Genomic DNA, 25,517 nt, shown 5'->3' on the forward strand with positions numbered 1-25,517 from the left:
CCAAGCTTAAAGCTTTTAGTAGTGGCACTTTGAAAGGGACATGCTGATACAGCCTAATCCCAACCATGCGTGTATGCCACTGCAAGAAAGGCAAAATTATTAAAAAAAAGAAAGCCGATTTGGTTGAAGGTCAGAATGGTAGTGATATAAGAAATGCTCTTTGGTTTTATACTACTGCAGAGTAATGTCTGTAGCAACACTTTCTTTTAAGGTGCAATTCAACCATGCTTGTGTATTATGGTAAAGACTAAAACCTCAGTACATGCTGTACCTAAGTAACTTAAGGTAACTTAAGGAAGACATCCTTGCAGGAATGGACCTCACCTTTGCTGTACATTTGAGTGGAAATGCAAAAGCATCTGGCGTTACTGTCACCGACTGTCTTCATCCCTTTAGAGAGCCTTAACAATTCAGTTTGTTCTTCATTTAGAGTTGAAGTGTGTGTTGGAATTTCAAAATAGGTGATTGTGTGCGGGCAAGCAAAGTGATAGATTTTCTCAGATACATAGCAGTGTGCTTATCATGAATGACCTTCAAATTTCTGTGGTAGAGATTTTATGCCATTAAGAAAGAGAACGCGAGTATTTTGCCAGAACCATAGGTATGGCAGAAGTCTTGGTCTTCTGTATCTATTTTCACCACAACCCATTGGAAGCCTGTCTGATGGTGTTTCCTTCTCCTTACCGTGAACATCATACGATGTCCATCTTGATAGGATAATGCATATAGCCATTAATGTTTCCTAGAAATAGAAACTTAAACCAATTAAATTTAAAAAGACTATTTGTCATAATGATTATTATTGCTGAAGTGCCCCAAACACCCCTCTACACCTAAAAAAGCCCATTATGCCCTTTGTACTTGGTACTATATGAAATTAATGAGGAAAGAGTTAATCAAACCCATTACAACCTAAGGATCAATTCAATTCAGCAATATTTTTATTTGGGGGAAAGCCATGCACATGTTACAAATACGTGTCTTCCTAAAGACAGGTCCCTTATTTATCTGTTGCAGGTAGATCTCTCTTGCATGGGAGTGGGGACTCTGAAATAGATTTTCAGTTGGCTAAATCAGCCAGTTTTTGTGGTGTATATATATGTTCTAGAGAAGCTTTGGGGAAGAAAGAAGAGTCTGCATCACCATGGGAGAGAATATCTTTTTTCCTGAAGCGAAGAATAAAAGATTGACTCAGAATTACGTTCAGTTCCTGAAATTATTTTTAACTGCTTCCTTTTCTAATTATTTAAATTTTAAAAACGTATGAACTTCTTAAACTTACTTCCATGTTGCACTACTATTTGTTTATTAAATCAGTATTTACCTTTCCTGCTCTTGACAGTGGGATGTTCTATGATGGAAATCATACTTACCTTATTGAGCCAGATGAAAACTACACTTCAGATGTAAGTAGAACTTGTAGTCCTGTTACGTTGTTTGTTGAATACAGACATTCATGGGTACAGCATAGGCGTAAGGCTCTGGGACCAAAGGGTCATTGCCTCATTCCCCAATTCATTTATCTTATATATGAGTCCCTATCATCACAGACAAAAGTAGACCTCCAAAAACTAGGCAGTGATATGTGTATATGTGTGTATTCTGTAACACTTGGATATAGAGCAGTGCAGCACCAGAGAGTGATGAGGGTCCCTTGGAGCCAGCAGGAGAAGCCTGTGAGTGCTGCTCTGGATTCGTTACATCCCTCTCCTCCTGGTTCCTCCTTGACTCCAGTTCAGCAGCTCCTGTGACTCTCATTGATGTTCCCTGGGCAGCTCTCTTAAGCCTAACTCTAAGTGTCCTCAGCCACTCTGTTTGATGTACTCAGATATTTCAAATAAAAGATGATTAACTGTGGCGTTAGTGATCACATCACAGCTGGGAAAAGGAGAAGAGTGTAGAGTAATGGTGTCCTGCAACTTGCCTGCTCACTAGAGTAGATGTTGGATAACAAGGACCTTTGGAACTGTCTATTTAGTGCTTGTGAGATGGATTGGTTTATCTAGGTTTAATACATGCAATTCTTTACTATTTCAGGATGACTTCCATTTCCACTCGGTTTACAAATCCAAGTTGTTTGAGTTTCCTTCGGATGACCTGCCATCTGGTATGATTTTTTAATCTTCATGACTTATTGACTTGTTTTAGTCTGAGGCCAAATTTGTTAATCATATTTGATGGATAATCTTCTGATAGTATATTGTTTATCTGTATATCTCTTCTTTTTCCTGATTAAATAAAAAAGCACTGAAAAGAACCTGAAGCGCTGAAAAAACCCCGAATCCAATGAATCCAACCTCTCCTAGACCTTCATGTTTCTCTTAATGAGTCATGCGGTCTATGGACTGCATTATACGCTAGTAGTTGTAGAAAGGAAAGGACAGAGGTAGCCTAAAGATGATGAAAATAAAGCCCATATTGCCAGTGGTGCATAACTCTTCATGGATTTTTCCTATTTTGAGATACAGGGTGAGAACCGTGGTGTGAGCATAAGCCTGGGAGACAAGAACTTGCCAAATATCATTGCTGTTCAGTGACTCTCTCATCTTCAGTCCGTTCAGCATCTTTCACGGTACTGGCTGTAGTGTGGGGTCATGCATTTCAGTACAAATGAATTTGGAAGCAGAAGTGGTTTCAAGTGCTTGTAGCGATGAATCCCCACAGTTTATATTGTGTGTGGAGGGAGAAGAGCTTTTTAAAAAAATGAGTTTTCATCTGAGAAGTTGGCTTGTTAATTGAAGCTAAAATTGCAGTATTTGTGGCATATCCCCATTCTGTCAAAGATTTGCCAGTTTTACAGATGCATTTTCCTACTCTACAAAATAGAGGCTGTGAGGGAACTGGGGTTGTTTAGTCTGGAGAAGAGGAGGCTGACAGGAGACCTTATCGCCCTCTACAACTGCCTGACAGGAGAGTGTAGTGAGGTGGGGGTCGGCCTCTTCTCCCAGGTAACAGTCGATAGGATGAGGGGAAATGGCCTCAAGTTGTGCCAGGGCAGGTTTAGGTTAGACATTAGGAAAAACTTTTTCATTGAAAGGGTTGTCAAGCATTGGAATGAGCTGCCCAGGGAAGTGGTTGAGTCCCCATCCCTGGAGATATTTAAAAGATGGGTAGACAAGGTGCTTAGGGACATGGTTTAGTGGTGGGAAGGCAGTGTTAGGTTAACGGCTGGACTTGATGATCTCAAAGGTCTTTTCCAACCTAAACAATTCTATGATTCTATGTCCTAGATAAATGAAACTGTCCTTCATAGACACTGTCATTTTGGTAGAAACCACCTCTAGACTGATTTCTTCAGGAGACTTACAGATGTCCGGTCATCTCGTTACAAACTATTTGTCCTAGGGTAACCGTTGGATCTGGGATCTTACAGTGCTTTGTACTGCACATAGATGGGCCCTTCCCGGGAGCACAGTGTGTGCAGGTTTGCTAGTTGTTAAGGAAAGTAAAATCATTCAGAGAGCTAATGAGAAAAAATAAGGGAAATTGCTACAATTGGGTCACCTCGATTTCAGTTCTGAAGAAGGAATCAGATTTCTTAGTCTAAACAAAACAGTATCCCAGCTTGGTGCCTCACGTCCTCTGCTGATGATTGCCCAGGCAAGGTGGAGGAGGCGTTGGGATGGAGGGGTAGCACAAAAGGCTCACGTGGTGCAAGGCATAGACATCTGTATCATGAAGCTTCCTATGTGCGTGTGCCTTATACACGTACCATGGTTACCTCCTGTACTTGTGGAGATGGCTGTGTAATGAGAACAATTTGTTGAACATAAGGTCAAACAATAAACTGCATCTTCTATCACACTTCCTTGAGGATATGTCATTTGAAAGGTTGGAAATAATGCAGCCGCTGCTGAGTTTAAAATAAATCTGTCTCAGGTTGTTAAAGTAGGAGACTGCTAGAGCTGGTACTAGTAGATATCTATCAGCTATCTCATAAGATTTCCCAGTAGTGAATTTTCATGTTTTCAGGATTTTGGAATAAAATTAGTTTCTGCTTTTAACATTTTGAAAAGGAATTAATTGCGAGTATAATCTACCAGTTTCACCTTCACCAAAGCTTCTTGATTTTCAAAAAAATTGTCAAAATGGTGCTTCAGGCGTTTTTTTATTTCTGGTTTGTTTCTTTTTTCCCACAAAAATTCAGATATGCTTGTACAGTTTTAATTTTACTGTAGATAACAAGTAAATAGTTGCTGGTTTTGCTGTACAAAGCCTGGCATGTGACACAATGGAAGATGGTGCCGTTAGATTGAATTGGAATCATAAGACTGTAGAAAAGGTTGAAAAGGAGATTTAATTGTGGAGTGCTAGTGGTCCTAATTATACAAATATTTGTAATGTGGATAAGAGTTATAAGGTGCTAATCTTCTGCCCTTTATGTTTAGGATCCCAGATGGAGAAATAAACTTTAACTCACAGTCTGCTCTCCCTCATGCCCATACTTTTTTTTGTAAAACTGTTTGGAAAGGTATTTCTGGGGTTTGTAGTGAAAGTTTCGGTAACATAATAGATTATATCCTCATTAGGAATCCTACCATTTTTCTTTGTCTGTGATTATTCAATTTATCTCTGTCTTTGAGTCATCCTCCATGCATAGCCACAGCTCCAGAGGATGAAGGCAGCCTCCACCACCTTCTGCTTCTCCACCCTTTCCCCCGTGCCCTCAGGAGCTCTGTCCTTCATCCCCCAACCTGCTGCACACCCTGCCTCACCTTCTTCGCTCCTCGCACATGCTGCCCCACCGGTGTCTCTGCTTGGCACTGCCTCTTCCCTGCCAGTCTGGACAGTGCTGATGGTTGTCTTGACTTTTTTTTTGGTTTATTTTCTTTAAAAATTAATTAATTGCTAATAGTATTGTTGTGATTGATTTTTTTTTTTTAAGTACTACAGCAGAATCATTACTATTATTAACAAGCACTGTGCCAGGTTGTGTCATCAGTATTTCTTACATTCCTTATTACTCTCATAATTTATCAGTTTGCCCAGCCTATGAAGATCTTTCTTAATGTCAAGATTTTCTTCTTATCTTTAAAAGAGTCTGTGCATAAGCTAAGATTTCCACTCAGAACTGCGTTAGGAATGGACTGGATGTATCATCAGCTTGAAAACTGATGTTGGAAAGGAAAAAAAAAATCAAGTAATAGGGATTACTCAATATCAGTGATAGTAAAAGCACGCACTATTATACCACAGTTCGATAGCAATGTACTTTTTACATTCTCTTGCTTCTTGGGTATTAAAAAAAGAAAAAGAAAGCTATTGCAGAAAAGGATTAATTGTACAGTACTTTGCAATGGTCTGAGGAGGTAGTGAGGATTTTAAATAAGGAAAGCTTGGATGGATGACTTGGCATGCTTAGAGCATTTGAATTCATATTTTAGTAGACTGTATTTTTTCTCACAGTCTGTACTGAGACATACAGTGCCCTGGCATGGTCTTAGACAACGCTATTATTGAAGGTGTTGTTTTTCAAATAATGCATAGAAGAAGTCCTTTTCTTTTGAGGTCACTTGAAAGCTGTGTAGATGTGGCACTTAGGGACATGGTTTAATGGGACGAGGCAGTATTAGGTTTACGGTTGGACTTGATGATCTTAAAGGTCTTTTCCAACCTAAATGATTCTGTGATTCTATGAATCCTCATTACGCTTTTTCAGGGTTATGTTCCCATCAAAATTTCCGGTAGGCTTTTTCAGCTATCTGCATTTCCTGTGATTTTGCTGGTCATGTTCTTTTGCCTGAGGGTCCCTGGCTGGAAATGCACCTTGCGTGAATTCATCCAGCTTATGAATTATAGTGCAGTGTTAATGTGTGTTGATGTGTTATGTGTAATGTGTAATGGCTGCATCATTCCCCTCTAGAGATGACTGCCTTCCGATAGTGGGTAAAATGATCTCATTTGCTGGTAAAGTCATCTGAGACCACGACCCCTATACACATATTGTAAATTATTATTTTACAAGAAATTCTTCACTGTGAGGGTGGTGAGGCACTGGAATCAGTTGTCAAGAGAAGTTGTGGATGCCCCATCCCTGGAAGTGTTTCAAGGCCAGGTTGCATGTGGCTTTGAGCAACCTGGTATAGTGGAAGGTGTCTCCGCCCATGGCAGGGGGGTGGGAACGAGGTGATCTTTAAGGTTCCTTCCAACGCAAACCATTCTATGATTCTATGATTTTATTGATTGAAAAGTTTTATTTTTGCCAGTTTCATTAACCATGATATAAAACCTAAAATCACAGGTGGAGAGCCAGTTGTGTGGCACTAGAACACAGAGTAAATTAATCAACATATGCAAAGCATAATCAACAACAAATGTGTAAAAAAAATTTCAGGATTTAGTTTCTCATCATTGTGAGCTTTAGAGACTGCAGGTCTTTAAGCAATAAATAGGGACTCTTGGATGTGATTTAATTTATGTTCTTTTTGTAAAGAAAATACTCAAGTGCACTCGTGTAACCATGAAAACACTTTTAAGCAAAGTGCCTATGATTGTCCAGGCCCTCCATAAAAAGATGTCTGCAAACTTCATGTGCCAAAATGCCAGTAAAATCCCCCAGATTTACCCAAGACAATACCCCTTAGTCATGCTTTGCTTTCCTGGTTTCTCTTATGAGTAACTAGCCACTCCTGGTTAAGACTAGCACTTGCACCTGGTAATGTTTTGTCAGATGGGCAATTCAGCTTCGTGTTTTAAGGTTTTGCTGATATGGCAGCCCTGACCAATTCCTATCAGCATTGTTTTTAATCCTATGGGGATTTTGAACCTCATGCAGAAATTGCGCAGTTAATGTACAGGAGGTGGGATGTGGAGCTGTGGGAAGCTTTCCTGTCTCCCCAGCGAAACAGAACTGTTGAGGATTTTGTAACACAACCAAGAGTTGTGTACAAAGGGGTGTGAACTGAAAGTCCCTTAATTTACACAGCTCCTATTGTACTGTCTACTTCTCTGCAGGACTGATAAAATCACTCTGGAATCCTGAAAGCAGTTTTCAATTCCCTGGAGACTGAAAGGATGTCCAAAGCTGGAAAAAGTGCAAAGGAGGGGACAAAGGAAAAAGACATATTATAAAATAATTAATGGCAAACATCTAATTTACGTGTCACAAAAAAAGATCTCTTGGGGTTATGTGAATAGTAAACGTGTTTATAAAAGATAAGGGAAGAGATTTCTGTTGTATAGAGAAAAGCGAGGCAGGGACTACAAATCTAAAATTAAAGATGGAAAAATACTTCTTGGACATTTAAAAGGGTGAGAGCAAGTATTGTCTTCTGCTTAGTTTATAATGTGTCCCTTTCCAAGAGGGCCTAGTAATAGATTTGGTGAAAGGGATTTGGCAAAAGAATAAACTGCTTGGTGCTTAAGATTAGAGGTTTAAGAAATTAAAGACACAGTGGGATTAGCAGGGAGGAATATTGTGTTGGTAGTGAGCATTGCCAAAATGTCATAAGGTTTCTTCCAACTCTAATGTATTTTACTTTGTGAATATAATCGTCTTAAAGCATTAATTCTGCCTTCCGTGCTCTTCTTATTAACTTCGGTAGCTATTGCGAGAGCTCTGTGAATGTCTGCTGAATTCCCGAAAATGTGATTCGCTCCATGGAAGCACTGTGCTAATAATATTACATGCCCCGTGTTGGTGAAGTTTTGGCACAGAACATCTGCTGTGCTTTCTGAAGCGTGACACCCACAGATCAGCTGTTTCAGCAGACCCAGATTATCACTGGGTAGAGTTTTTAATAAGAACCCTGTTACTGGGAAGCATCTGTAACGTTGCCTCCTTTCTAGCTGGAAACTTGAAAAAGGGAGTCGTTGCCGCATCTGATGTGCGGAAGAATGCCGTGCTACTGTCATGCAGCATCAGGGTCACTGGTTGCTGGGTTATATTCTTGTAAACATTCAGTGTATTTGCCTGTGTTTTCTGCTTAGAGTTCTGGCAGATGAATACTACATCGCAGAAGTTTGTTGTAAAGCCAAGACACAAAAGAAGTAAAAGGCAGGTATGTGCCAATACGCTTGTTTATAAGTAATATGCCATCAAGTTTGTTTTGTGTCTGCTGAATTAATTTGTCCACATAGCGTCGTGCTGCTGCTGGTGGTTTGGCATGAGGTTTCTGTATCAGTACAGCTATTACAGAAAGAGATATCTGATGTTGACAAAGTGTTGTTGGGTTCTTTTGGATGTTGCCTACCTGAAGAGTTATAAAATTGTTAACCACTGCTAAATTGCAAATGAAAAAGTAGCTAAAATATTTTCTCTCATTTTAAGCATGACTTTTATCAGAAACTCCCCGTTAATGAAACATTTACCAATATTTTTTTTTGTGTTGCAATGGTGACGTTTATCTCACTTGACTTTGATTTAATATAAATAGTCTAAACTGAGATTTTATTCCCTGTTTATTAAAATGGGGAAGCCACTAAGTGCAGATGTTTGTCTGTATCCTGGAAAGATAGCAATTCTTTGCCTTTTAGGAATGGAGCTCAAATAATAGTACAGGTCAAAGCAGAGCTGGGCAAAAATGAAATACTGAGAGCAGTGGGACAGGAAAAGGACTTCAACATCTCTGACTAATGCAAGCCTTCAGAGGCAAAAGAGAAGTGAGAAAGTCATTTGAGAAATTCCAGAAGCCATTCTTGAGGGTCTTACTTTATATCAGGTGGTTTGCTACTTTTCTATAAACTAGCCATGACTCTGCATTTTTAAATCATAACAATGTAATAACTCTCCTGGAAAACCCAGGAAAACAAGGATACCATGAAGAAGCACAGTTGTAAATGTTTCTAAATACAAAGTAAGCGTAACACGGAGGTGAGTGCTGCGTTCACTGAGTTTGAGCAGTGTGCAAATAAATAATAGAATTGTTACAGAGATTTTTCATAAAGAATGCAGGAGGGATCCCTTTCTCTGTGGAAAAAAAAAGTTTATAGCTGACGCAAGCCATTTTTAGAGATACAGGCCCCATGAAGGATTCTCTTTCTTTAAAAAAAACCCTAAACTTGGGGTTAGATGGGTTGAAAGACTTGATTTCATTGTTTAAGGTCATATAAATGTCCTGGTGAAGGTGAAATATTTGTTTTAAGTGTTGCAACTAAGCATCAGATGCTTCATCAATATCTGAGACCAGAATTAAGAAAGTAGAAAAAAATGTATGCATGAGAAATCTGGTTTCTGAAGCCATTTCTAGTTACCAGTTACGCGCTCTCTGTACTCTCTTAGACTCTCTTACAGCTGTACTCTCTCTGTAGGTTCGTCAGATTCCACGTAAAGTTGAAGAGGAAACAAAATACATTGAGTTAATGATTGTAAACGATCACCTAATGGTAAGACTGACACACTTCAACATCTTAGAATTATTAACATCAAACTGTCTTAGTTGGTCCGTAAAGGATAACAATAAAGAACAATATATGGCCAGAGTAAATTCAGTATGCCCTTAAGAGAAGAGATTATGGTCTCATTAACCGTTGATGAAGTTGCTTCTAAATTTTGGCACAGTAATTTCACCAAGAATACAACCAGGCCTGAGTATCAGAAGGAAGGGTCATGAATTAAAGCTTTGTGTCATAAAGTAACTGATGTCAGTGTGACTCGAGCTGGTGATTTTCCTTCTGGCTTTCTTGAGCACTTATCTTAGTGATAGCCACTCAGCAATCAATAATGCAGTTATTGCAATTGTGCAGCAGCTGTTGACAGTGGGGGGATTAATAGTGACTGGATTTTTGTGATACATCGAAATCAATGCAGAGAAAATGACTTTGTTCAGCTTGTATACTTTCTCTGGGAGTACATAAATAGGCTCTTTAATGTAGTGGAAAGAGACATAATAAAGATTAGTGTATTGAAGAAAAACCAGGCTTATTCAAGTAGGAAAAGGCACAGATTTATGCCAGTGAAGATGATTAATAATTAATGAAAGGAGTATCAAAGGAAATGGTGAGTTCTCCATCACTTGCAATCTTCAAGGCCAGACAGTGTGTTTCGGGAAGATGTGGTGGTGTCAAACACAAACAATAGGATTTTATCTTGAAGTGACTGAATAAAGTTCAGAGATGGGTGGTGCTCCTGCGAATGGTGACGTTAGTTGATTTTACGGTCCTTTACGGCTTTAAAATCAAAATGTATCTATAGATTTTATTTCCCCTTCCTGCAGTGTGCAGCTTCCCTCAAGCATTGCCCAGATTGGCAAAAATAGACATCAGTGTAAAAGGAATGTGCCACTGTCCTTGGACAGAGTTCTCCTCCATCAGCTCAGTTTGGTGAGCATAGCAATAAATTCTTGGATTAAAATGGACAACACTGGATGCAGAATTCCCTAAATTGATGTAATTGTATTTGATCCCGAAGACCTAAACCACAGCTTCCCCTTGGGACCTTAGCTGTCTGGGTCGAATCCCCCTAAGGACGATGTTTCCTAATTTTGGTTAATTACAGCTACTGTGGGAGTTGGTCCACTTTGGAGTTTATTCTCTGAAGCAAATGCCAGTGAACATCCATGACGCTCCCAGAGGGAGCAAGGAACCTCGTGCTTCTTCCTCTGGTCCAGCTGAGTCCTCCCAGCCCCCCTGAGCTCCTCACCGCTGCAAGGGGTGCGGTGCCCTCCCCTCTGGAGTAAAGCTTTTAAAACCCCAACATTGAAATAGGCTTACAAATTACTATACTGAAAATGTTTCCATGGGATGCTTAGAGAAGCTGGAGGCCTAAAGTTTGAGGTTTTAGTTGCAAATAGAGACTTGAGTAGTACATTTATTTCCCTTTGTTCCTGTGCTTCATTTTCCATTTATTTAGTAGCTTTTTCATTTCATCCTTTCTACCATTTTTAGCTTCACAGTCCCTGTCCTGTTTTTTTTACTAGGTGTAACTTCCAATCCTGCTGGAAAGCATGCCTTTCCCCCCCCTGAGCTGCTGGGCACTTCTTGCCCTCCAAAACATCCTAATTTCAAGAAAATAGAGACAACTTTCACTCCAGAATCAAGCATCATGGTTAAACATTTCTGAAAATCTTGGCTCTTCTGTCCTAAATTCTTCTGAGATACTTGTGACTTTCATACCCATGGTACTCATTTATAAGTGTTTTTTTATCTTCCATGTCATCTTTATAGCACTGTATTACAGATAGAGGGTTGGACTAGATGACCTCTAAGGGGTCCCTTGCAACCCAAAACATTCTATGATTCTGTGATTTCAGTAAAGGTGCCATTGAAGTCTGATTGCTCAAGTGATTTGAACCAGTTACTGTGGCATTGTAGTGTGAAACTGTACATGAAGAAATCCAGAAGACAGCTTAAGAGAGAGAACTGAAAAAAAAAAAAGGAAGTCTGATAGATTAAAAGATAGATGCAGGCACTCTTGGGGTAACACCTCTAAAGGAGTCTCGGCTTTGGAAGTTATGTTGCTAATTTCTGTATTGGCGTTTGGAATTAACTTTAAAACTGCCAGTAGTAAAGAAAATGAAGAGAGTAACAATACGTTCCTTTTCCTATAGCATTTTTCAGTGAAGCTCTTAAAGTACTTTCCAAACAGGAATTAACAGATCCTCACATCAACTGTTGTAAAGTAGGTCAGTAATGCGCATTTCTGAGCAATTTCCTACTATCGCTTATTAACATTACATTCAGCACAGGGGACCAAACCTTGCACAGGGGTTTTACTGTTGATGTAGTTGCTTTTTAATTTGTGCTTTTTTGGAAATGGCACTTATTCTTCTGAAGTCTGTGTATGTAACATGTCTGTGTTTGTTTCGCAGTGTAAAAAGCACCGCTTGTCAGTCGGCCATACAAACAGCTATGCTAAATCGGTTGTGAACATGGCAGATTTAGTAAGTATCACTCAACTAAATGTTCTTTTGCAGGTGAGATGAGTCATATGAGTCTCCCGCCAATGTTATTATACCTAATAATAATAATACCACCGTATGTGAAGATCAAAAATTTTCATCTAGAGCCACAGTCAGCCACCTTTTATAAAGCCTTTGTCTAACATAAAGCATTAGAGATTTTTTGTGGCTTCAAACATTTAACTATCTTGCTGGATGAATCCCTTGAGTCTGAGTTTTAAAGTGCACCTTAGATGTGACAGTTTTTAACACAGGATCCCTATGTTGACAACCTGAAACCCAAAGGACAATCTGAAATTGGAATGCACTAAAATGTCTCCAGAAAAAGCGCATTTGAGTAAATGAGTTAGAATAGGGACATACAGGTAGCTTATGGGGGCTGTATTTGCAGTGCTGAACTGGATGAGCTGCTGGCTCTTGCACCTTACCCCAGAAAAGTATTACTAGTAAAAGGAAAATGCGGTTCCCACTCTTGAAAGTATTTCGTGTGGAGTACGAACCCCCCAGCATTGAAAGGATGGCCCTTTTTTTTTGTGATTCAGCCAGCATGAGGTTAAATACTCCTGTAGAAGTGTATAACAGTGAAAACTGTGGTTTTACAGATCACTATTTGATATGAGAGCCCTCATGCGTCACTGGGGTGAGCTGGATCTTACAAAAGACCCATTAATTCCAAATCCTTGAATGATTTGGAATGGTTCTGTAGTAATTTTTCAAAAATCCCATCTCCCTTTTATGCACCTCTGCCTGTGTAGGACTTGCAAGGGATCTTTTTGCAGGCTGAGAGAGCTGATTGAAGAATTAGGCCTAAAATTTAAATTTTACTTTGTCTTCATGCGTGCTTGTTGGTTTTTAGAGAGATAAAAATCACCTGGGAGAACCTAAAGTGTGCTAGAACAAGCAAAATATTTAGTTACATAAAAATGCAAGCTAGTACAAAAAAGGGGTAAAACTCACCTTTATTCTATTTGACATAATATATTTGTTCATTCTGTTAATGTACTAGATATATAAAGAACAACTTAACACCAGGATAGTATTGGTTGCCATGGAAACCTGGGCTACTGATAACAAGTTCACCATATCTGAAAACCCCTTGGTGACCCTACGTGAGTTTATGAAATATAGGAGGGATTTTATCAGAGAGAAAAGTGACGCAGTTCACCTTTTTTCGTACGTAACCTCATGTGATGTTTTTATTACTGGGGTTTTTTTCTTTCCTTGGGGGTTGCTTATCACAAGTGGCTGATGCATCTCCTTTCTGTTGTGTGTGTAATCCACGATAATTCAGAAAATAATGTTTCTGATGGGGAGGAGGGGAAAAGTTAATGCACAAACTGCCGGCCAGTGCAATTACAGGTTTGACTCCGTTTTAGTTGTAATGTACTGAGCCCGAGCTGCATGTGCATGCATCCTTGGTTATTCTGTGCAATTACCTGCTCGGCAAGCACAGCTGCCTGGAAGGCGATGCATGGTTCCACCTCAGAGGCTGGATTCTTTGGCAGTAGAGCACGGAAAGCCCCGATGTATTTATCTGAAAGCAGAACGTTGGTTTTGAAACCAGTAATGTTTCCTGCTTAAAAAGCACTATGGCCTGCTTTGCTTTGTGGAATGACCTGCATGCCACAGGATTACTGAAGTGTTTCAGATCCTTAAGACAGTTTGTTCTCCAGGGAGACGTGCTATAAGGGTAAGCTGGGAGGAATGTTATTTTCTCTAAATCTCCTAATTGTTTTGGAAATAAGATCGATATAGCAAAAGATATCTACAGAAATAGAAGAGAGGTTCATGGCTGAGATTTCTGATCCACACGAGATAGGCCAGCTGAATCGCTCTGTTGGAGTCCTTATCCCTCTCTGCTGACTGTTGTAGGAGCCTATATGAATAAACTTAACCTAAACACCTCACTTTCACATGACTCCAGTAGAGTCCCAGGATACCCGACTCCAGTAGAGTCCCAGGATACCCAACCCCAGTATCCAGCCTCTCAGAAATTTTGCACATGCTTGATTACTGTCATTGACTTCTGCAATGAAGAGAGTGAGTAAGATCTGCAAGTGGTGTCTCAGTTCTTCATCTGTAAAATAGGAATCAAGCTTCCTCACATCCTTCCTCTATCTTCTCTGGTGATATTGTAAGGTCTTTGGGGGAAGTTGTCTTCTTATGAATGCTTGTGGATTGGCTAGGAGAAAGAGGCCCCTATTTGCCCTGTGACCGGGACCCTGGATACCACTGTAGTGCTAATTCCAGTCCTGTCCCTAACACCGCCACTCGTGTTTGAGGTGTTGCATTCATAGACTGTTTAGAAATACCAGTTTCTGAAATCGTGTCTGTGAGTGAGACACGGCTAAGCTGGGAGGTGAGGTTGGCTGGTGTGATGGCATGCTGCTTACAAATGAACTTCTGCCTTCAGCCCAGTTGGCCCATTCCACTGGTTCTTGGTGTTTTTCTGGTCTCCTTTGAAACAAACAATTTGCCACAGCTCAGAGGGATCAGCATGCTGAAGTGGAGCAGAGTATATTTTGTCTCCAGTAACCAGCAGTCATTCATGCTGACGTGCTCAGCGCCAGAGATGATTCGATTTAGGCTCGGAGCACATCTGTCCCTTGGATGAGATCGACTGCAGTTCCAGGGAGTTTTCACCTACCTCTGCATTCAGGCAGCCACCAACACATCTCCCTTTGAGTCTTGCTACATTGGCATTGCCCAACTAGAGACGTGTCTTTTCATTAGTCACCTGTGCATTGGCAGTGTGGCGGCCTCTCCTGCGCTCCGCCTGTAGCATGTGCCAGCAGAAGTCACTTGCTGCAGTGGTATGTCAACAAAAAAAGGCTGGTGAGATTCAGGTGGTTGGGTAAAATAGTCCCCTTATGCTGTCTTATATTAGGTAGTCTGAGAAGGAGGAGGGGAGATGGCATAACTTTTTCAGAGATAATTTGTCATGTGAGGTTTGCGAGTGGTTATCTGGTTTTCCCATTTTGTTTTTGCATAGTTGGCAGCATAGTGGTGGCAGCCAGCATTTGCAAATGCCAGTTTCTCATTTGGAAATCAGAAGGGTAAATACTGGGATGGCTAGGTGGAAAGCTCATGGGCTGAGCAGGGTAAACTTTCTTTTCTTTTCCTTTTTGTCAAAGGGGGAGTCGATTTCAGAGCAGTCGGAGTGGTGTAGCCCACACTGGTGGAATCTGCTCCTTGCTTAAAGGCGGAGGTGTGAATGAGGTAGGTGGGGATACTGGTATGAGCAAAAAGTGGTGGAAATTTATCTGCACAGAGTTTATCAGCACAGACACGTTCCTCAAAATATCTCGCTGCTGCTTTGCTGATGTGGAGTTTTAGTGCCGCTCTGTAGAAGGGATGTCTCAGTGAAGAGTGATGGAGTGAATAAAGTCAGGTCTGGATTCAAATACACTTTTCAGCAGATTCTGCAATATCCTGTCATTCACAGTTGCAGGCAGAATGGCAAGAAACAGATTCTCTCTCACTTATCTTGTCCATAAGCCAGCCAGTTTTCCTCACTTGTCCACTGTCTAGCTGCTCTGAAGTAGGAACTCTTCACACTGTGCATCTGATTTTGCCTTTTGTTGCCTTGACATGAGAAAAGCTTCGCTTGTGTCTGAGATACCTGTAGGTAACTGATTACTCTTTTCTACCTTTCAGTTTGGAAAGCCAGACTTAATGGCAGTTACTCTGGCACAGACCTTGGCCCAAAACATTGGCATTTTCTCAGACAGAAGAAAACTTATAAGTGGTAAGTTTGTTTGCTTTTTCACTTTGTCTCAAGAGAAGATCTTAAAAGGTGGATGATCTATCAGTGTCTCTCTAATATGTTTTTTTTTCCCCCATGTTTCTCACAATGTTGGAATATTTTTATTCTTCTTGTAATAACATGGAGAGAGACTGACATGTCGTTAATTTTCCTCTATTTAAATGCTGTGATATCCCTCTGCCCATAACTGCTGGCAGCACCGGTGTCACCATTATTAAAAATAAATTATAAAGGTGTCTGCCGCTTCCATGCATTTCAGGGAGATCCGTGTCACACCCACAGTCTGAATTGCTGCCATCTTATGGTGCAGAGGTAGAAACCTGGGGATGATGAGGAGCCACCTCAGTCCTGTACACAGGATGGTTTTGACAGTATAGCTTTTTCCCTGTTTGCTTTGATTGAATTCCTCTTGTAGATACCCAAATCCCCATTTTTTGCCACCCTACTGGTACAATTTCTCTGCTGTAACCGTGGTATTCGACTTCTCAGGAACCCCTACTTACCTGCAATGCCTTAATTCAGATCTCTGCCCCCTGCCCGCCCCCAGCAAGCACTTCGCCCTCCCTGGTTCCATGTTATATGAGGTTGCAGCCCATGGAGAACAACGGATGATTAAAATAATAATACACTTTTGAAACAATTTAGCTGATGGAGTGCTTAGTTATTGGATCATTCATACTTTTGTGGCTTACGTATAAAAAAAATAAATTACTGTATTGAGTAATTTAACTCTGCTTAGGTGAATTTTGTTTTCAGGCATTGTAAAGACAGTATATAATGCAGAGGTGTGCCCGCATGAAAAGTTTTTTGCAGTTTATGTAATTTTATTTTCAAAAATATTCAGAAATGTAAGATGGATGATGGATGCTGCCAACATGTTCAGTGTTAATTTTCCAGCTTCATATTATTAACCTGATATATAGGGACAGGGTAAAAGTGAAAATGGTAATAGTGGTGCTTCCCTTTCTTAAGGCTGAGCAGAGGGGCAGGACACGGTTTTGCTGGGGAGGGAGGAGAATGTAACTGTCAGGAAGAGCCTCATTTCCTTTTTAACTGCATTTTTAAAATGGAAGCAATAAACTGATGCTCATGTATTACAGTAAAGCAAACTGCAGAAAGAGAAAGATGAAAGTATAAGTGCAAAGCATGTGTGCAGAAATAGACACAAGACACGGTTTTGGGAACGGAGGACTGAGACTGGAGCAAAGGGATCCCAGGCAGCCTGGCGGCAAGGAGGGCTGCCCAGTGCCCCTGGGGAGTCCTGCGGGGAAGGGAGGCACAGGGATGGGAGGGAGAGCCGGGGAAGAAGCCGCTACATCCTGCTGTACTGGCGTGTGTTTACAGCCCATTTTATGCATTTTTGTGTGCATTATTGTTTGGGGTTTTTTTCAAGTGAAGATTTCCCTGGTCACATTAGCATAGTCATAGAAGAGAATTAAAAAAAAAAAAAGAAGGGTTAAAATTACTTATTTTTTTTACTCTGAAAATTTGGGAAGCAAATATCATGACGCGGGAGAAGGCAGGAGAGCTGACTCATGGTCTGCAAGTGCTGGAGGCTGACACTGCAGTTTCCCCTAACTTCACTTTAAGAGAAGGAAAGAAAAGGAAAGAAAAACAGGGCATATTTTCAAAGCTCAGGATTGCATAGAGTCATGTATAGTTTTTGAAAGGTTTGTCAGCGTGCATTGATACTCTTAAACTAAGGTGTGCAATAAACCAGCAAATTATTCTTTTCAATTTGTATTTAAATGTGAAAAGGAATTGACTACAGCGTGGCTTTTGGCATAAGAAATGTATGCTTTTTGGACTCAAGATGTAAATTTCTTTTTTTTGTTGTTGTCAGGTGAGTGTAAGTGTGAGGACACGTGGTCTGGATGCATAATGGGAGACACGGGGTAAGGCATTTCCCTAGAGGAAAGTCATGTCCTTCATACAATGACGTAAAGGGAAGGTGTGAAAACGTTTGCCTTAAAGTCGGCTGTACAACTTACATAGAAAAGATACGTTCAAAGAAATGCGTGAATAAGTGAGTTACTGAGAGGATATGCGAGGATTTTCAGTGACCACTGGTTTAACTCACAAAGCGCAGGGCTCAACAGCCAAGCCAGGTCATTGGAGAGAAGCAGAAGCACCCTTAGCTTCTTTTCTCCTGCAAGTTTGCTGTTGAGTTGTGGGAACAAACAACGACACATCCTAATTCTTAAAATACTATCATCAAATTGCTTAAGTATGTCTCATTTTCAGTGTTTCTGTTGGAATCTTTTGTCTATCTCTATCATTTTTTATCCTCCAGTTTGGGTGATAATGTTAGAAAAACTGCTGCTGTTGGAGGTTGAGTATGCTTATACCCACATATAATGTCACCAGAGAGATTTTACCTAAAGTCTAGTTAATCAGCAAATTTTTGCTGCTAGGTGAAAAATGATGCTTTCAAACATGTGTATTCAGACTTTAGTTCTTCATATTACAGGCCTGTCTTTTGCCATGTCTGTGAATTAAACTACAGTCCAGTTTTAGATTTAGACCATGCTTTTAAAATTAATTTCAAACTGACCCGCAAATTTTCACAATATCTTTGTGGTCAGAGCAATTTTAAATGAAGAAGCATGTTTCACTGAAAGCTCTTTGGAAGTGTGAATGTGTGCCTTTTTCACCTAGGTAGGATTTTTCTGATTTTTTGTATGTTAAAAAGCCAATCTGAGAAGCATTCTTGATTCTTGTAAAAGTGATTCCTTATCCAATGGTCTTTAAATCCTATATCTGAAATCCAAACCTTTCAAATTATTAGGTACACAGAAAAAGCTTGTATTTACATTGCTTATTGATGAAGGATGGTGAATCCCACGTTCTCTGTAGTCTTTAGACCTAAATCATAAATGCTAGAGATGGAAAAGAGCAATTATGGCTTGCAAGCCATCACTCCCGGCAAGGCAAGATTATTTTGTATAGCACTTCTTCTGCTAATATTTTTTTATCTCGTCATGAGCTGATACAGGAAGGCCCTTGAGACTCCACAATCTGCTTGGAGCATAAATACTTCCATGACTAAGGACCTAAATATAAAGATCACTTAAGGTACTTTGGGAAAAATTCTTTCCCTGTGGAAAGGATCCATGCAAAGATTCTCTGCATCGTATTATTTTTAGGTGGTACGCTGTGCCTTAGGTTGGCGCTCTGCACTTGAATCAAATTTATTCAGTGCGGCACATGAGAGAGGGAAGACAAAATGTTAGCTGGTGTTTGTTAGAAGCATGTTTTAAAATGTCATAACTCTATTATATAAAAATTCTGTGGGCCAGGAGAGCAATTTCATCTAAGAGGGAAATGAACTATGAGCAATCTTAGTCTCCTGCGGTACATACGGGAAGAAATAAATGTCTTTCTGAGATCAGGCCAGTTAGTGGAACAGGTCATGTTTGTGAGGACTACGCGCTGTATAATAAGATTTGTGTATTTGGCATGAAATGTTTTAGACCTCTCCATTTCCATGAGCTCTGTGTCATTGTCGAAAGTTCTTTGTCATTTACTAAAATGATTTACAAATTATATAGTGTTACAAGCAGATAGTCACTCTGATTCTGAACAGTGTCTTTTTCAACTTTTTCTAAAGTATAAGATATTTCTCCTCCTATTTTAAAAAAAGAAAATATAGTGTAAAAAGTGCTATGGAAAGTAATCCTGCTACCTTTTTTCTGTGCAGGTATTATCTTCCAAGCAAGTTCTCCAAATGTGATATTGAAGAGTATCATGAGTTTTTAAACAATGGAGGTGGAGCCTGCCTTTTCAATAAACCAACCAAGGTAAGCATTACCTTATTACTGAGTATTATTGCTGTTCTATCTCTGATTTAGATGTAACCAAGACGATTGAAAGTGCTAATGTTGGAAAAAAGCCCCACCTATAGTTTTGATATCTCTGTTTCTCTCTAAATTTTCTGGTGACATATGAGTGAAAGTAGCTGGTTTTAGTTCATAGTAGTTTGGCAATCATATTTAAATAAATTTTTAATAAGTGGTTTCACGTCCAACAGAGTTCCCACAGGCTTTGATCTAGAATCATCCCTCGTGCAATTTGTTCTGAATACCGTAAATAAAATATGTCGCTGAATTTATTCACTGAGGTTTCAAGCGACTTGGTGAACTTTTGCACAGCTTGAATTCTAATTTGCATCGAACTGATGAACTGATGTCTTTTGGTAGAAATCTCTGGAAGCTGAAGTAAGACTGCTTTTATTTCACATCTGTCCCACGGTGAAGACACAGCTCCTTGAGCCTCTGCACGGGGTGCACTGCCGTGCAGCCCAGCGGCTCTGCGGGCACTGGCGGTTACAAGTGAATGTGATGTTCTCCTGGTTCGGAGAAGGCAAAGTTTTTACAGTGACTCTTAGAACAGAGTGTGAAAACTGCGACCAGTTTTTCTAGAGCTGCAAGAGGCAGAGCAGGAGAGAAATCCCTGAGGAGTAGGGGGCAGACACTAGGAGAGCCCGTGGCTGCTGGGCGCCTGTCACACTTCGCATTGCCCAGGCACTGCCCACATGGTCCCCATCGCTGTCACCAGGTCTGTCAGCTCCTAACCCTGTGAGCTGGGGGAGAAACGTGCCTGGTGAGAAGTGCTTGGATCATCTTAGCTCTGTGTTAGCATCTTCCAGGCCAGCGCATGTGGCTCTGCACAACCCTACCTTGTGCTGGGTGTGGTCCCCTAGACGGGGAAGGCTGGTGAATCCCTGCTGGATCCCGGTCCTCAGTGCCACTGCACCTTGCCTCATTTAGCATGGTGTGTTACCTCCCTAAAGGCTTGGAGGTGGGAGAGCTACAAAAGCATCCGGATCCACTTAAATGACTGACCCATCCCCTCCAAATTTGCCACTAAAGTACAAAATCAGAGGTCTTGCTGCATGAATCTTGGAAATCAGAAGTGGGGAATATCTCTTGAGATAGTATTTACCTTTTCTTTGCTCCACTTGTCTCAATTTTGGTCTGCTAAACAGGTGTATTCACATGAAGGATGCACGGAGTATGAAATGATTAACAGATATTTAAGGGAGATAAATACAAAACAAGGCTGAAGAAACTCCAGCCAAGATGCAAGCACTCCTACAATGGAGGATTCACAGCAGGGTTTCAGTATATTCCTGCTCCATTTACTGAAGCATGTGTTAAAACTTAAAGTAATCAGGATAATGATCTTGACTCTTTTCTATAATTAATGTTATCCTCTATTTAATGGCTGTCTTTCAACAAGGAAAGGAAAGAGGCTAAGGCAGAAAGACAGTGTAACATGGTAAAAAGACTTGGTAGCTGAGGTGGTCACAGATGTAAAAGAGAAAGTAAATTCTGCAGTGATGCACATTCCTCCGAGAAAAAAGGCATGTTCTGACAACCACAAAATTTCAGTAAATGTTAGAGAGGGGAAGAGAAGGCATCAAATCTGGATAAGCTGAGTCTGCTTATCTCTCAAAGGTCTTCATGGAAGAATGTATTACTAAAGTGGAGAGAAAGCTCTGTAATTCATCAATAAGATGTAAGATTTCTCATTCTTTAAAATACTCCTGCATTTTAGAAGTTTGCTTTTTCCCATCTCATTAAAGTTTGAGAGAAATATTGGTGGTTTTATTTCTTTGCTGAGCAAATTGTTTCCATAGTGTAATGTGTCTTATTTGGGCTTGGTTTAGCGATTATGTTCATTTGACACATCTGTCACTTGGAAAAAAACAATTACTCTCATCTCAGTTTAGATTGGCAGCCTTTACAGTTTTTTCTAATGGCATGTGGAAATGTGGAAGTTAGATGTGGAAGCCAGGGTGATTTAGACTCTTATATATTGTTGTTTGGGTTGGTTTAAAGTTATTGTCAGTGGATGTCTGTCTAATTCACAAGGCTGTCAAAGATGTGTGATTCCTAGCAAAGACAGTGAAACACAAACTTACTTTTCCTTTTCAAGAAATATGAGATAAAGGAAAACTGATGTGACAAGGTACAGTGTTTGACAGTGCTCCACATAAGATCAGCTGTGATCCCAGAAATTACATGATCCCAAAAATTATTGATCCCAAAAATTTGCTGGAGCAGATTGAGCATATGCTCTTTTCAAATGAATGGATGGATTCTATGACTTCTGAGGAAAAGTTACCCAATTTGCTTTTCATGTTTTTTTTCTCCCCTTTCATATTTAGGTGTCCCTACGTACTGCAGCAAATTGACCCAATGTTTTAAGGCAGGACCCTCTGTTACTGCCATCTACTTGTCTTTATTGTGCAGCACACCTAGAGATACTGAGGAAGTATAAGGTGTCTGGAAAAATATGCAGGAAACTGGAAAAATATGCAGAAAACAAGCAGTTTTAACAACTCTTTAATAATTCTAAAAGATAATTGTTTGCTTACATTGAATGTAGCATTCTACACATGCATTTCATGTCGCAGTCAAATCTCCATTTCAGTAGAGGGATCTAAAAACAGCACTGCCAGCCTGTACCACAAGCCTCAGGCTGGTTTGTGGCACAGTAAAGTGTGTGGGATGATGCTCCATCCTGTGGGCTACTGGCAGAAAGGCAGCAGACAGAGAAAAATGCTCTGTAGACCATGAGTGATGGGCTTGTGCAGATAGCTTGAAAGCAGAGTGGTTTCTGGAACGATCCCAGTTTAACTGGAGAGCTCAGAGGACAATCTCCAAAATTTTAGTCTTGGTGGCGCACTTACATGCTTTCTTATTTATGTAATAAAAGTACTCTTATGTTTTGTTATGCCCAAAGAAAAAAAAAAATTTATTTTCTTTTTGAAGATTTACCTCTAGAAATTTTAGGAAAACAGAAACAGTGAAACTGGAAAGGACAGAGTATAGATATCCATTAAAACATATAATAGCATGGGTCCTATGTGAAAAACAGTGAATGAATCTTGCCTCTGGGAAAGGAAAACACCAGCACAAATGCCCAGATTTAGACATTTTAGGTTACAGTTTAGTGGGGAGGCTGAAGGGAAGGGGAGGCAGGCTCACCAGCTATTGCTTTCTCATCTGCCTGTGACACATGCTAATGGAAAACTGTTGAAAGTTCCCAACTGTGCTAAAAAAAAAGGGAAGGAAAAGTCATGCGACTGCAACAAAAACTGACAAAGAAACCCAGCCTCTCCCCTCTCCCTGAATTTCTGAGCCATGTGCTCCCAAAGGACAATTTATTATGGCTATTCCTTCTGAAGATATTATGCAGGTGTCAACCAGGGACACAGCCCTCATCACTTGAATTCCAGAACAACAGCAATTTTAACCCCTGTGATGATAATGAAAATGTCATATTGTTTCAATTTTTTTTCTTTTATTGTCACACCTTTTGTTTTTCATTGTAGCTTCTCCTCGAACTGAATCTGCTGTAAAAATGGCCATCTCACACAGAAGATGCCATGTGCCCCTGGGTACAGGGGGACGATCACTTCCCTGCTCCTGCTGGCCACTCTATTCCAGATACAAGCCAGGATGCCATTGGCCTTCTTGGCCACCTGGGCACACTGCTGGCTCATATTCAGCTGGCTGTCGACCAACAACCCCAGGTCCTTTTCTGCCAGGCAGCTCTCCAGCCACTCTTCCCCAAGCCTGTAGCGTTGCATGGGGTTGTTGTGACCCAAGTGCAGGACTCGGCGCTTGGCCTTGTTGAACCTCGTACAGTTGGTCTCAGCCCATTGGTGCAGCCTGTCCAGGTCCCTCTGCAGAGCCCTCCTCCCCTCAAGCAGATCAACACCCCCGCCCAATTTGGTGTCATCTACAAACTTACTGAGGGTGCACTTGATCCCCTCATCCGGATCATTGATAAAGATATTAGACAGAACTGGCCCCAGTACTGAGCCCTGGGGAACAGTGCTTGTGACCAGAATTAATACACACCGTTGTTCATTCTCACATTTCATTTGTGTTGTTTCTAGTCTGCTTCTTCCTGAGTTGTGGGTACTGCGTTTTGGTTAATGCATTTGGAGTGCTAACTAAAACCCCATGTTGTACAGAATAAATACGACAATGTTTCCCTTAGGAGAGAAATGCCCTTTGATTTCTGATTTTGCCCTGCAGCTTCTGGATCCTCCAGAATGTGGCAATGGCTTTGTGGAAGATGGAGAAGAGTGTGACTGTGGGACGATAGCGGTAAATGCAATGTACTTTAAATTGGCAACTAGATTCTCCAGGACACGATGCTGCCCATCACTGCCATTGACAATAAGTGGAGGAAGACAGGCAATGTTAAGGTCCTGTGGCAAAGGATTCATCATTTCTTACCTTCTTCCATCATGTTGGACACAATGTGGCACAACATTTTTATTTTACCAGCACATAAATTGTGAAGACTGATAGCAATAGCTACCTGTGCAGAATCAGGCCTTAAAAGATGTTAAAGAAAGTATTTTCCTAGATGGGAACATGACTCTTGTCAGTGCTAAAATGTCAGTATTTAATGATTCACACTGTGAAGTTAGGAAAATTATTTCCTATATTGCATAGCAAACAGCTGTGCAGGAGCTTCATACCCAACAGTGTGTGCTTTTTTTTCTGCCTCCAGGTGCCTAAAAGCCCGGTTAAAAATCTGTTCAGGTAGTGCGCTAAGAGAAGAAGTAATAAGAGAGCTTGGGGCTCATCTGCTTTTCCCATGTATTCTGTTCTAAGTGTGTGTGTTCCTCAGGAGTGTGCCAGCGAAGGCGGGGAGTGCTGCAATACTTGCACCCTGACGGCGGGTTCCCAGTGCAGCAACGGGCTTTGCTGTCGGAAGTGCCGGGTAAGGGCAGTGACCTTGGCTGCAGCGTCCTGACAGTAACGCATCCAGGTGGCCCCAGGCACTGCAGCGCGGCTGTTTCCTTGCAGACCTTGTGTTTCCTGTCCTGAAAGCTTGCCTTTTAAAATTGGCTGCAAACTGGTTCGCCTTTTAAAATTGGCTGAAAACTGGTTCGCCTATTCTCTGTCTTTTAGTCTGGGCTTCTGGGGGCAGGGGTTGTGATCAGACACAGAGGTGAATTAAAGCCTTTCAGTTTCTGACAAGTTTGAATCGATCTGAAGTTCTACAAAGTTTCATTAGATAGCCTTGTTTTAAACACACATATCGTTACCCGTGTGCTGCTCCCAACACCTTACGTGTTGCTCTGGATTTGCCCCATGGGACTGAATGGGAAAATCGTACCACAGAGGCCAGAGAGAAGGATATAATAATAATAATAATAAATAAACCCCGAACAAACCCCCACAGCCAGCAGAATTGTTAAGAAGTGTTCATTGAGTAAAGAGAATCAAGCCCTATGTAAACTATAAGGTATTCTTCCTGATACATCAGTAAATAGTAAAAGGAGGTTTATCCAGATCTTGGCTGTAAGGGAGCCCAGCTAAATATGACTTCAAATAGTTGTTTATACTCATTTAGTAATAATGATAATTATTATTAATGTTATTAAAAATGTGGTGTACTATGTGTGATATTTTTATCTTTGTCTGTGGGCATTTGAAGTTTTCATTTCCTTAGGAGGAACATTAGTAATAATTGTGGACCACATTCTTGTCTTTGTGCTCATCCTAATGTTAAAAAAAGAAAAAGCACAGATTATGCTGGAACAGATCACATTTCTCTAAGCACATTCCTTTTTTTCTAATATACTGTAAAAGATTAGCAGATTGCACATGTGGGTGAATTTTATTCAAGTATCCAAGTTACACAGGTGCCATATTAAAGACTCTCAGAAAAAAAATTAAGCATCTGGGTACCTACTTTATTTTTACACATGAGACAAGGGTTTGTCTACATACAGAATGGCGAGGCTGAGCCAATGAAGAGAAAGGCAGAGTTTTTCAAAACATGTCTCCCTAGGAGGCGTTAATTAGGACAACTCAAAAGACCACACATAATGAGCGGTTCCCAGACTTGGGTACCTTCCCCTGTAATACCCTGCCTGA

General features: G+C 40.6%; 1 protein-coding gene across 1 annotated transcript in view; it reads left to right on the forward strand.

The window, feature by feature from the left end:
* The first annotated feature begins 1,346 nt into the window (after positions 1-1,346).
* ADAM22 (ADAM metallopeptidase domain 22) overlaps positions 1,347-25,517 on the forward strand; it is a 62,310-nt gene continuing 38,139 nt past the window's right edge. Inside the window, exons 1-12 of the mRNA XM_035897105.1 lie at positions 1,347-1,406; positions 2,038-2,107; positions 7,930-8,000; positions 9,250-9,324; positions 11,748-11,819; positions 12,844-13,010; positions 14,972-15,056; positions 15,495-15,585; positions 17,447-17,498; positions 19,304-19,403; positions 23,658-23,729; positions 24,262-24,354. Coding sequence (XP_035752998.1) covers positions 1,347-1,406; positions 2,038-2,107; positions 7,930-8,000; positions 9,250-9,324; positions 11,748-11,819; positions 12,844-13,010; positions 14,972-15,056; positions 15,495-15,585; positions 17,447-17,498; positions 19,304-19,403; positions 23,658-23,729; positions 24,262-24,354 — 1,008 coding nt within the window. The remainder of the gene's footprint in view (positions 1,407-2,037; positions 2,108-7,929; positions 8,001-9,249; positions 9,325-11,747; positions 11,820-12,843; positions 13,011-14,971; positions 15,057-15,494; positions 15,586-17,446; positions 17,499-19,303; positions 19,404-23,657; positions 23,730-24,261; positions 24,355-25,517) is intronic.

Source organism: Egretta garzetta, unplaced genomic scaffold (assembly GCF_000687185.1).
Source record: "Egretta garzetta isolate BGI_Z169 unplaced genomic scaffold, ASM68718v1 scaffold30, whole genome shotgun sequence".
Lineage (NCBI taxonomy): Eukaryota > Metazoa > Chordata > Aves > Pelecaniformes > Ardeidae > Egretta > Egretta garzetta.